This window comes from Eptesicus fuscus, chromosome 7 (assembly GCF_027574615.1).
Source record: "Eptesicus fuscus isolate TK198812 chromosome 7, DD_ASM_mEF_20220401, whole genome shotgun sequence".
Taxonomy (NCBI): domain Eukaryota; kingdom Metazoa; phylum Chordata; class Mammalia; order Chiroptera; family Vespertilionidae; genus Eptesicus; species Eptesicus fuscus.
The window spans coordinates 16523403-16536747 of NC_072479.1; the positions used below are offsets into that span (position 1 = coordinate 16523403).

General features: G+C 42.4%; 1 protein-coding gene across 4 annotated transcripts in view; it reads left to right on the forward strand.

The window, feature by feature from the left end:
- Positions 1-13345, forward strand: part of KDM5A (lysine demethylase 5A) — a 103702-nt gene that overhangs the window by 15111 nt on the left and 75246 nt on the right. For 3 of the 4 annotated variants that reach the window (XM_054718773.1, XM_054718771.1, XM_054718774.1), the window contains exons 5-6: positions 916-1050; positions 12450-12555. In XM_054718773.1, coding sequence (XP_054574748.1) covers positions 916-1050; positions 12450-12555 — 241 coding nt within the window. The remainder of the gene's footprint in view (positions 1-915; positions 1051-12449; positions 12556-13345) is intronic. The other variant, XM_054718772.1, reaches the window with a different exon arrangement.

The window sequence follows — 13345 nt, forward strand, 5'->3', positions numbered from 1 at the left end:
TTGAGACATTTTTTATTGGGTTGTTTCTCATCTTATACTTGTTCTGAGTTCTAGATACAAGTTCTTTATCAGAAAATGATTTTACAAATATTTTATTGTCGTCTGTAGTTTATCTTTTCATTTTATAATGGTGTCTATTTGAAGAGTAATTTGTCAACTTTTTTCTCTCCCCGTTTGTGGATGGCATTTCTGTTATAACTAAGAAATCTTTTCTTGATCCAAGACCACAAAGATTTTCTTCTTTATTTTCATCTAGATTTATTAGTTTTAGCCTTTAGTTGAGGTCTTTGATCCATTTTGAATTCTTTTTGTGTACAGTATAAGGTAAAGGTATATACGTTTTTTTGATTGGCACCGGGTGTATGAATATCGAGTTGTACTAGCACCATTTGTTTAAAAGACTACCCTTTACCCATTGATTTCCTTTGGCACCTTTGTTGAAAATCAATTGACTTTAAATATGTGGGTTTATTTCTGGTCTCTGTTTTGTTCTTTGATCTATTTGTTTACCCTAACACCAATACTATGTTGTCTTGAGTACTAAAGCTTTTTAGTACATTCTTTTTACATTTTCTTTTCTTTTTTATTGAATTTATTGGATGACATTGGTTATTAAAATTTATGGTAAATTTTGATACCTAGTAGTGTAAGTCCTCAAACTTTGTTCCTTTTTTCCATGATTTCTAAAAACTTTGCATTTCCAGATAAATTTTAGGATCAGCTTCTCAATTTCTACAAAAGCCTGCTAGAATTTGAATAGAGATTATCTTAAATCTATAGATCAATTTGGTGGGAGAATTGTCAACTTGTTTCATGTAGTATTAGGGATTTATTGGAAATTTACTATTTTTCTTGAGTCTCAAATCGGATCTCTTATCAGTGAATCTGCTCTCTTTCTGTGCTCTGATTCTTTAGGGTGTACAAATGCCTAATTTAGATCTTAAGGAAAAAGTGGAGCCTGAGGTTCTTGGCACTGAAGTCCAAACTTCCCCAGAGCCGGGCACAAGAATGAATATTCTGCCAAAGAGAACAAGACGTGTCAAGTCTCAGGTATCCATTTCCATGGGCCATTTTTAACAGGAATTTTAAATGCATAACGGTGCATCTGGTTATGGGAGGTCATTCAAATATTGTTATTCATTAAAATTTAAATAGACCTATCTTTAAATTACTTTTGAGATGAATGGGGAAGAAATTATAAAATTCAGTCTGATTTGATTTTTGGTAGTTTTTGAATAGTTTTGGACAGGATGGCAAATCAGAGGGTGACTCTGGATATTGTAGGGTCAATTTTCCAGACATGCTGATGATGGTTAGCAGAAATGAGAGGAGTAGGAAAGAGTGGTCTTGTATTTCACTTGTCATTCCTTTAAGAACCAGAATATAAGTTTCTTAGTGTCTTGATCATTCCAGTGTAACTTCTATACTGTTCTTGTAACCTAAAGTAATTTCAAAGCCTAATGGATGCATCAGAGAAGTGCCCTGATTTCTTTTGGTCTGCTCTTCCTTACTATTCCCATTTCTTGGTGGTCCCAAAAGTTGTATATTTTTTTAGAATTCTCACCCGAGGATATGTTTCTATTGATTTTTAGAGAAAGAGCAAGGGAGAAACATCGATGTGAGAGAAACATTGATTGGTTGCCTCCTGTATGCACTCCAACCGGGGATCAAACCCGCAATCTGGGAATCTGTGCCCCGACTGGGAATCGAGCCAACTGGCCAGAGCCCCAGAGTTGTCTTTTTTAAGGTTTTTGTTAAAGACAAGTCAGTAAGCTGGGACAGTGAGGTACCCTTAGAACTCTTGAGATGTGGTCCATTTAAATTAAACATAAAAGTAGATCAAAATACAGCTTACCTGGATCTAATCATTGACTTGAACATATCTAAAAAATAATGTGTTGAAAGGATAGGAATGGTTTACACTGAAAGTGGGAATCAGAGAAGGAAGATAGGTCACGACAAGAGACACTGTATCAAGAGACACTATCTAGGTGGTAAGGAGTCTTGTCACTGTAGAGGCAGGCTAGTGATACTTTATCCTGCTTTTTTAGAGCTCAGGGGACATCTCTCTTTCATACCATGTCTCCTTCCATTGTTCTGAGTTTATGCTTATTAAATAACCTCCTGATATAATCAATTAAGTGTCTTGGGTATTTTGATAGTAGGAAGATAATTGTCTTGGATGGGAATATGAATTAAATGGAAATTTGTTGGAAGGTGATAGCCCCATTGTAGATTAGTAAACTCTGGTTTAGTAATTAAGTGATTTTTATTGCTATGATTGATAGCAGAAGTTCTGATCACTTTGGGGTCATGATTTATTTTAAGATCTGAAACACTTAAAGAGTAGTCTTGTTGACATGATGACTCAACTCTGAAGAGTTGCCCCTGGTGACTCTGCCCATCTAATCAATTGCCAGCTTGTGATGAAATCCCTTTTGATATTTCTTCTAAAACCATGAAAAAGTTCTGCTTGCTTTTAAAATGCCTTTCTTGATATAAGAATAGGGACTACATAGAATGCTTTTACCCATTGTAATAATTGTCATTAGAGTCATATTGGTTGATATCGAGTGGAAACTAGAACCAGTTCAGGGTTTGCAATTAAGAATTTCTTAAAATAATTTATTATTACTGCTAGAGGCCCGGTGCACGAATTTGTGCACAGGTGGGGTCCAGCTGGTCTGCCCCGATTGGCATGGGGGGCCCGATCAGGGGGGGGGGGCGGCTGGGGGGAGGGGCCGCGGGCGGTTGGTGGGCTGGCCCCACCCCCTGGTTGAACTACCTGTCGAACTCCCGGTTGAGGGGACAATTTGCATATTAGCCTTTTGTTATATACTGGAGGCCTGGTGCACAAAATTCTTGCACAGTGCCGGTGGGGGGGGGGGGGGTTCCTTCAGCCTGGCCTGCACCCCCTCCAATCCGGGACCCCTCAAGGGATGTCCACAGGGATCGGGCCTAAACCGACAGTCGGACATGCCTCTAGCAATCCCGGACTGCTGGCTCCTAACTGCTCACTTGCCTGATCATCCCTAACCACCTCTGCCTGCGTGATCGCCCCTAACTGCCTCTGCCTCGGCCCTGCACCCGGGATCCAGGATTCCCTCTTCTGGCCTGCTGCAGGCACCTGGGACCTGAGCTTCCCTTCCTCTGGCTGGCCACAGGCACCCAGGACCTGGGCCGGCTTCACCCGGGAAGTCCACAGCCACAGGGGACCATGGGTGGGCGACTTCGCTCAGGCCAGCTGCAGGTGCCCAGGACCGCGGGGCGGGTGGCTTTTCTCCGTCTCCTGGGCTGCTGGCGCTGGCACCTGGGACCGCGGGCGGGCGGCTTTGCCCGGCCTGGCTTTGTCAGGAAGGACGTCTGGAAGGGCGTCTGGAAGATGTCTGGTCTAATTAGCATACTACCCTTTTATTAGTATAGAGGATATTGTCAGTCTGCCTCATATCTAGTTTTCTTTCTCAGTAAGAAAGAAAAAGGCTTTCTGATAGAACTCTTAACTCCTTGCTCCATGCACAAAACTGTTGGTATTTATTTTTAATCTTTGCCTATCTGTATGGGCAAAGTGTACCTTTCTCTCTAAGGATATTCTACTTCCATCCTTTTTAGCTTTTTTAGTGATTTCAGTATATCAGTCGTGAATTCTTTCTCTTCTGCTTCCTTGTCTGCTATATATATGTTCAAATCTCTATCATCTTAAAAACTGTCTGTGTAGATAGTGCTTTACTTATTGACTCTTCAGGGACAAGTTTCTTGAAAAAATAGTGTATATTGTTTCACTTTTCTCAATATCTGTTTAATTTTTATATTTTGTAATTGATTGACTTGAGCCAAGTAAGTTTGCTGAAACTGCGCTGTCCAAGTTACCACTGAGTTAGTAATTGTCAAATGCAGAGGCCCGTTTTCATTTCTTATTCTACTTCATCTCTGGTCATGTATACATTTAATATGGTAGTTGATTCCTCTCCTTGAAATTTGATTAATTTTATTTTTCTTTGACTTCTGTGACACCTCTTGGTTTTCCTCTTCACTCTGATCACTTTTCAGTTATCTTTGTAATATCTTCTCTGCCCCCCCTTTTTTGGCGGGGGTTAATCCTCACTTGAGGATACTTTTTCTATTGCTTTTCAGAGACAGTGGAAGGGAGGGAGGGAGGGAGAGAGGAGGAGGAGAAGGAGAGAGAGAGAGAAAGAGAGAGAGAGCTCGCGCGCTCTCGCGAAACAAACAAACATCCATCTGAGAGAGACACATCGACTGGTTGCCTCTGGGGTGGGGAGGGAACCTGCAACGTAGGTAGGAATGTGCCCTTGATTGAGGAATCGAACCCATGACCCTTTGGTGCACCGGCTAATGCTCTAACTACTTAGCACACTGGCTAGGGCTTCTCTCTTTGCTCTTTACATGCTATTTTTAGTCCTTTCCTAGCTTGATTCTCCCATGTGATCTCATCTGCCCTGTGATTTCAATTAACACCTATACACTGAGGAATCCTAAATATGTCTCGAGGGTGTGTGTGCACATGTGCATGTGTGTCTGTGTGTGTGCCCGCACACGTGTGTACGTGTGTACATGTGCTCCTTGTTGACCACAGCTCAGGTATGCTAAATTCAGTACATCTCAAACATTATCATCTTTTCTAAATCTGTTTTTTCTTTAATATTTTCTATCCTGGTGACATTGATAAGCACAGTCATCCAGTAGTCTCTCAAACAAGAAAAAAGTTATGAAAGTTATCTTACTCCCCTTTCTTATCTCTATCACATCACTTGCCATACTCTAATTGTTGTTGTTGTCTTTAATCCTCACCTGAGGATATTTTTTTCCCATTGATTTTTTAGAGAAAATGGAAGGGAGGGAGTGGGAGGAAGAGAGAAAGAGAAACATCAATGTGAGAGAGACCCATGGATTTGTTGCAACCCCGGTGTGAGCCCTTCACCAGGAATCGAATTGAACTGAGATCCTTTGGTATGCAGACTGGTGGTCTAACCACTGAACAACCAGCCAGGTCTATACTCTAATTGTTTTTTCATCTGTGACTCTAGAGCAAGCATGTCAAACTCAAAGGCTAACATGGGCCAAATAAACAAGGTTTAAGTTTATGTGGGCTGCAAAAAAACAAAAACTTCACTTTCTATAGAAATGTAGGTTTATTTTGATAGAGACATGCTGAATTCAAAGGGCTGAAATAAATGAATAATCGTTACCATAAAATGATAGAACACTTTAATAAAAATTAATTTTTTTCTTGAACGTTAACTTACCAGACACTGAATAACTGCATAAATTAATAAGTGTAACGCAAATAAACCTATTTATCTTATTCTCCAAAAGTGAAATATTTCCTGTTGCACACTCCAAACAAATAAGTCCAAGACTAATGACGTGGCAATCGGCTGCGAAAATATTCACCGTTAGGATTAGTGGAGAGAAATGGTGCGCCTTCGCATAAGGTGCTCAAGGGAAATGAATGCAACACGATTATAGTAATCAGACATTAGTGAATGATGTAGTTTGTTATTAATAACTAGAGGCCCGGTGCACGAAATTCGTGCACGGAGGGGGGTTGTCCCATAGCCCAGCCTGTACCCTCTCCAATCTGGGACCCCTCAAGGGATGTCCGACTGCCCGTTTAGGCCCGATCCCTGGGATCAGGCCTAAACGGGCAGTCGGACATCCCTCTCACAATCCAGGACTGCTGGCTCCCAACTGCTTGTCTGCCTGCCTTCCTGATTGCCCCTAACCGCTTCTGCCTGCCAGCCTGATCACCCACTAACCACTCTGCTGCCAGCCTGTTTGCCCCCAACTTCCCTCCTCTGCCGGCCTGGTCACCCCTAACTGCCCTCTCCTGCAGGGTTGATCACCTCCAACTGCCCTCCCTTGCAGGCTTGGTCCCTCTCAACTGCCCTCCCTTGCAGGCTGGGTGCCTCCCAACTGCCCTCTCCTGCTGGCCATCTTGTGGTGGCGATCCTGTGTCCACATGGGGGCAGGATCTTTGACCACATGGGGGCAGCTATATTGTGTGTTGCAGTGATAATCAATCTGCATAGTACTCTTTTATTAGATAGGATAGAGGCCTGGTACAGGGGTGGGGGCCAGCTGGTTTGTCCTGAAGGGTGTCCAGGATCAGGTGGGGGTTCCCTTGGGGTATGGGGTGGCCTGAGCGAGGGGCCTGTGGTGGTTTGCAGGCCGGCCACACCCCCTGGCAACCCAAGTGGAGGCCCTGGTATCTGGAATTTATTTTCCTTCTACAATTGAAACTTTGTAGCCTGAAGCAGAGCCAAGCCTGGGGCTCCCTCCGAGGCCCGAAGCCATTAGTGTTGGGGTTATAATTGAAACTTTGTTGCCTTGAACGGTGGGCCTGGCCAGGGTGTGTGGAAAGCTTTGCTTCCCCTGTTGCCAGCGGCAACCCTGGCCTGCTCTCTCAAGCTCCATTCTGCCGCCATTTGTTTGAATTTGTTTACCTTCTATAATTGAAACTTTGTAGCTTGACTGGAGGCTTAGGCCTGCAACGGCTGGCAGAAAGCTTGGCTTCCTCTGTTACCTAGGAAACCTTGTTCTCTGTGGCTGTAGCCATCTTGGTTTGGGTTAATTTGCATGCTCGCTCTGATTGGATGGTGGGCGTGGCTTGTGGGCGTGGCTTGGTGGGTGTGTCGGAGGTATGGTCAATTTGCATATTTGTCTATTATTAGATTAGATTATGTATAGCAGGATATTGTAAAAATTAAGTTACAAAAATTTTTTAAAAGTATATTTTATTGATTTTTTTAGAGAGGAAGGGATAGAGAGTTAGAAATAGCGATGAGAGAGAAACATTGATCACCTGCCTCCTGCACACCCCTACTGGGGATGTGCCCACAACCAAGGTACTTGCCCTTGACTGGAATTGAACCTGGGACCCTTCAGGCCGACACTCTATCCACTGAGCCAAACCAGTTAGGGCCAAAATTTTTATTAAAATGTTTCTTTAATGCTGTTATATTGGCTGGGCCCCAAAAGTATTTGTTGTGGGCCGTGAGTTTGACATGCTTGCTCTACGTGTGTTACTTGAAAGCTGAAATTACTATTTGTCTTATCAAGAATTAGCAAATTATTATTTTTTTAAAAATACTTTTATTTCAGAGAGGAAGGGAGAGGGAGAGATAGAAACATCAATGATGAGAGAGAATCATTGATTGGCTGCCTCCTGTATGCCGCCCACTGAGGCTCGAGCCCGAAACCCCAGCATGTGCCCTTGACTGGAATTGAACTCAGGACCCTTCAGTCCCCAGCCGATTGCTCTATCCAGTGAGCCAAACTGGCTAGGGCAAGAATTAGCAAGTTCTTAACACCTTTACACAGGAGAATGAAGCCCATTATGCCAATAAGTTCCATTATTGGTGATACTAAGTTTGAGCCAGATTTCTCCATTTAAAAGTGCTTATTCTCTTTATAATAAAAAGAGTAAATCATGAGAAGGTGTGAATGACCTCTTTTCCAGTTATGATTTATCTAATAATCTTAACATTCATTGATAATCTTTGCTTGAATTAGTTACTCTATTGGTGGTTGCAAAATGGATGGTTTTCTAGTTCTGTCATTCCTTGTATATTTATTATCCTTTTTCTTTAAAGAACAACCCATACTTTTTCTTGAGCTATATTTTTCATACAGTAAAATGTATATATTAAATCTACATTTTGAGAATTTTTATACCTTTGGAACCATGACTGTTCCTCTTTTATATCACTGTAGGTCATGATTTTTTTTATACATGTCTTATATTATAACCTTATATTTGTTTTTTAAAAATAAATATTTTCCGCCCTGACCAGTTTGGCTCAGTGAATAGAGCGTCGGCCTGCGGACTGAAGGGTCCCAGGTTCGATTCTGGTCAAGGGCATGTACCTTGGTTGCGGGCACATCCCCAGTGGGGGTGTGTGCAGGAGGCAGCTAATTGATGTTTCTCTCTCATCAGTGTTTCTAACTCTCTCTCCCTCTCCCTTTCTCTCTGTAAAAAATAAATAAAATATATTTAAAAAAATATTTTTCTTGATTTTAGAGAGGGAGGGAGAGGGGGAGAGAGAGATAAAAACATTAGTGATGAAAGAGAATCATGGATTGGCCACCTCCTGCATACCTCCCTCTCCCCAACCCCCCCACTGGGGATCGAGCCCAAAACCCAGGCATGTGCCCTGATCGGGAATGGAACCATGACCTCCTAATTCACAGGTTGACACTCAATCACTGAGCCACACTAGTTGGGCCCTTTTATTGTTTCAAATTTGGCTAATGGGAGCATCTTTAAGCTGATTCATGATGTCCTTTTGACCATGTTTCCATCTGTTTTTGAACACTTATTTAAGCACAGAAAAGGCTGGTCTTCTTGCCAGCTTTAGACCTGGAATCAGCCATTTATCCAAAGAATCCTGTGTAATTTTATTGGGAAATGGTATTTAGAAACCAAAATCTGAGCACAAAGTGTGTTTGTTCCTACTAGGATACGTTATTTATAGGCTCTTTTAGTGGTCAGGGCTGGGAAGTAAATTTTAAAGACATTGTGACTTTATATTTTTAGTTCATACTGATAATTCCACTTCTAATCTAATATCACAGAGTTCTTTTGGATTTTGTTGTAGTTCTTTTCCTAGCATTTTCTGTTGGTAATTTAATTCTTTTATTTTTATTCTTTTGTTTTGATTGATATGTTTAGGACTATAAAGTTCCCTGTGATCACTGCTTTAATTTGTTCCAGAGATACTGATATATAGCCTTTTCATTATCATTTAAAAAAATTGTCATTTTTTTCATAGAAAGTTAAATTCCAGGTAGAAGGGCCTTTCGATTTTAATTTTGTTATTCAATTGTTTTATTCCAAGAAGATCAGGTAATTTTTTTTTTTTAAATTTCTGCTTTTTGGAACTGTATTGCCTATCTATGAAGATTGTTGTTAGGATTAACTGAGTAAAATATTTTGATATGGCACATACTGCTAGCTTTTATTATTATGTACTAGAGGCCCGGTGCATGAAAATTCAGGCACTGGTGGGGTGGTCCCTCAGCCCGGCCTGCCCCCTCTCACAGTCCGGGAGCCCTTAGGGGCAGGAGGCCACCTGGCAATCAGGGGAAGGCGATGCCCCATCACACCTCTGCTGCTGCCACTGCTGGCAGTGAAAGCCTTGGCCGGCCCTGGTTACCTGAGTCTCAGGCAGCCGCCATCTGAGGCTTGGCGGCCCTGGGTGGCTGGGGGGCTGAGGGGACTGGGCGCCACCATCTTGTGGCTGTGGGCACCGCCATCTTTGAGGGTGTGACAGTCAATTAGCTTATTGCCTCTTTATTGGCTATGGGAGCTGCCATCTTTGCAATGGTGTGACAGTCAATTAGCATATTTCCTCTTTATTAGATAGGATACTTTGCTTTAATAGGGGTAAAGGATGTGTAGTGTTGTATTTAACATTGGATTAACTGTATAAGCTGATAAGTATAGCCAAATCAGTTTACTAAAGTTAAAAGATAAATTTTGGAAATGCCATTTGTTTGGTTTGATTCTTATATGATCCTTTATTAGTCTGATCTGCATATGACAGCTGTTGTGTAGCCATCCTACCTAATAATAGAGTAATATGCAAATTGACCGTACCTTCGCTATGTCCACGATTGGCCAGGAGGGGCGGAGGGGCGGGACTTGGGGTGGCCGGGGTGGCTGATTGGGCCAGCAGGACGCTGAGCTCGCGTAGCCAGCGGCAACTCAAGCTCAGCGTCTGCGCCATGGCTGTGCTGTGGCACAGAAGGGGCCTCTGGGGCAGCGAGCCCACATCCTGCCACGGACCATCAAAAGTGAGGGAGCTGGGTGTCTGTCTGCTCCAGCACCAGGCCTTTCAGAAGCCTCCGCCACTCTGGAGGCTTCTGAAAGGCCTGGTGCACCAGATCAAAAGGCCTGGTGCCTGTCCGCGATCGAAAGCGGGGAGCTGTGTATCCACTCCAGCACCAGCGGACCCCCTGCCATCAAAAGCGGGGAGCAGGCTGCTAGCAGTGTCCGCGGAGCATGCTAGGTTTTGCGGGGCAGTGGATATGGCCTGGATGGCAGGTTAGGCCTAGGGTACCCTACACGTGCATGATTTAATCATGCACTGGGCCTCTAGTAGATTTATAAAGGAGTCTGTAGTATATCCTGGTTTATTTTTTATTAGATAAGTATATTTTAATTAATTAATTAATTACCTAATACTTGCAGTTTATTTTACAGGAAAGTTTTTTTAAGAGTGAGATTATCTTTTTTAAAAATTATTTGTTTAACGTATTATGTATGTCTCCTTTTTCCCCCATTGGCCTCTCCCTGGTTGTTGTCCCCCCCAACCCCCCAAGCACATGCCGTCATTGTGTCCAGGGGTTCTGCTTATATGCATGCATACAAGTCCTTTGGTTGATCCCCCCCCCACACCTTCCCTCTGAGGGTGGATGGTCTGTTCGATGCTTCTCTGTCTCTGGATCTATTTTAGTTCATCAGTTTATGTTCCTTATATTCCACAAATGAGTGAGATCATGTGATATTTAAATATTTATTTTTCATTGATTTTAGAGAGGAAGGGAGAGAGAGATAGAAACATCAATGATGAGAGAGAACCATTGATTGGATGCCTCCTGCACACCCCCTACTGGGGATTGAACCCCCAACTCGGGCATGTGCCCTGAGCGGGAATTGAACCTTAACCTCCTGGTTCATAGGTCAACACTCAACCATTGAACCATGCCGGCTGACCTTGACTAAGTATATTTTAAATTAATTTTGCTTATTTACTTAGTGTCCATTCAGAGATTATGGCTCATCTAAATTCAAGGTGTAACGGCAGTGTTGCCAGGATGCTCTCCTTCAAGTACTAGAATACCAAACGATAGTAGCTTAAACTTTAAAAACACAGTTTTCACATAAGGACATATTTCTCATATAAAATTTTCAGAGATATAGGTAGTTCTAGGATTGATAACAGCAACTGCCCATTATCTTCAAGGGCCCAGCCTCTTTCCATCTTTCTGCTTTGCTTTCTTCAGTGTATGGATGATATATCTCCTCCTGATTGCAGTGTGGCTGCTGTATAGTCCAGCACCATGCTTTCACCAGCCTGAGTCTCCTAGCAGTAGGAAAGGAAGTTGGGGCAAAAAGGCTTACTCTTTGAGAAGCTTCCTTTTTTATTAGGAGACTAGAGGCTCGGTGCATGAAATCATGCACGGGTGGGGTCCCTTGGGGGTGGCCTATGGAGATCTGGCCCCAGCCCTTGCCCCCAGTCTTGTAGCCCCAGCTCGGACTCTCAGCCTCGCAGCCCTGCACCCCGCCTGGCACCCTGCCTTGGCCTGGCGCTGCCCCCTTACTTGCTCCACCATCCCACCTGTGGGACGATTGGTTGGGGCTGGGGGCTGGGTCCCCCACTGCCGCCACCTCTGGTCGCCATCTGTGAGCGATTGGCAGGGTGATTTGGCACCTGCTCGCACCCGCCTTGGTCTGGCGCGCCGCCTGCTAACCTGCTCCACCATCCCGCCACAATCCTGCTTTCATTGGGGCTAATCGGGGCCGGCAGGCAGCTCCTCCACTGCCGCCTGCTGCCAGCACTGTGTTGCCAACCCCCGCCATGTTCCGTACTGCCCCCTGGTGGTCAGTGCACATCATAGTGAGCGTTTGAACTCCTGGTCTCCTGGTGGAACGACTGCCCGAAGGGACAATTTGTATATTAGGCTTTTATTATATAGGATGAAAATCTTTCCCAGAGGCTTCCAGTAGATTTTCCTTGTCTTGTTGGTTAAACCAAGATAACATTCCCATCCCTAGCTAGGTCATCACCAACAAAGAGAAATGGCATTGACATAATTGGCTTACAATAATTATCTTCATCTGTTGGGGTGGGCATTTTGCTTCCTAATCAAAGTTGGTGTTCATTAGCAAGTTAGAAGTGAGGCTTACTATGGAGTTATTATCTATATTATAACCAGTTATTACCACTACTGTCTGTCTCTGGACAGAACCTAATTGACAATTGTGCTTTTATGAAAGATTTTCTTTTGTGGAAAGGAATCTGGGTGTTGCATAGTGTGTTGTTTTTTTTAATGTATTTTATTGATTTTTTACGGAGAGGAAGGGAGAGGGATAGAGATTTAGAAACATCGATCAGTTGCCTCCTGCACACCCCTCACTGAGGATGTGCCTGCAACCAAGGTACATGCCCGGAATCAAACCTGGGACCCTTGAGTCCGCAGGCCGGCGCTCTATCCACTGAGCCAAACCGGTTAGGGCTTGAATAATGTTTTGATGACGAGTGCTTAACTGTTGTAATGAGGCAGTGATTGGATTTAGAGAAGAAATTAAATAATTTTTTTCTTCATATTTGAAGAGGACCTTGAAACTTTATTTCTTTGATAAGAAATAATGATGAATCAGAATAGACAGAATAACTAGACTAACATGTCTTATTTTTTATTTTTAGTCAGAATCTGGAGACGTGAATAGAAACACAGAACTGAAGAAACTTCGAATTTTTGGGGCTGGGCCTAAGGTCGTGGGCCTGGCAATGGGAGCAAAAGATAAAGAAGGTAAAAATCTGTTGTTTGGTCATGAAAAGAAATAAGGTATAACAGTGTGGTTATAGCAAGATTCAAATGATACTTGAATTGCAGTCTGCCTTGGGATTTTCCTAAGACTTGTAAACTTGCAACTTGGTTCCTAGAGAAGTCATTTAAGGTGTGAGGAGCCATATTAGGTTGAATTTTTATAATATTTTGGGAGAGAAATTTTCCTCCTCTATATTTTAATATGTGGTACAGAGATTTATTGTAGTTTCTAAAGGCTAGTTTATGAGAGAATGGTGAAATTAATGGTTCTCACCTGGTGATCTAAGTCTTGTAACTTTTAAATTCAAAGAGAAATAGAGGATTCTCTGGCCTTTAGTATCAAAATATAGTGGGGAGAACTTATGACTTATATTCTAACTATAATTTTGATATTTTTCTGTAAGTCATGATATATTTTATACTTCTTTGTTTGAGGAAAGCCTGTTAATCTCACCTTAACATGTTTGAAAGTTTTAATTAGTAAAATTACTAATGCAAACATCAAGTTCCATCTTTACCTGTAGGTACGTGTCAGTTTTAAAACTCAATTTAACAAAGATTGCATTGGATCTATTTTTAATGTGTAAGAATTTAATGAAATACTATAATCACAAATCATATTAAGTATGCATTTTGTGATATTATTAATTAACTCATAATTCAGATTGTGGACTGAACTCTGGAGGATCACTCTCAAAAAGTTCAGTGTGATAGGACTTAATACATTATAATGTTTTAAGAATTAAGCATTTTGATTATCGTTTCCATTCTT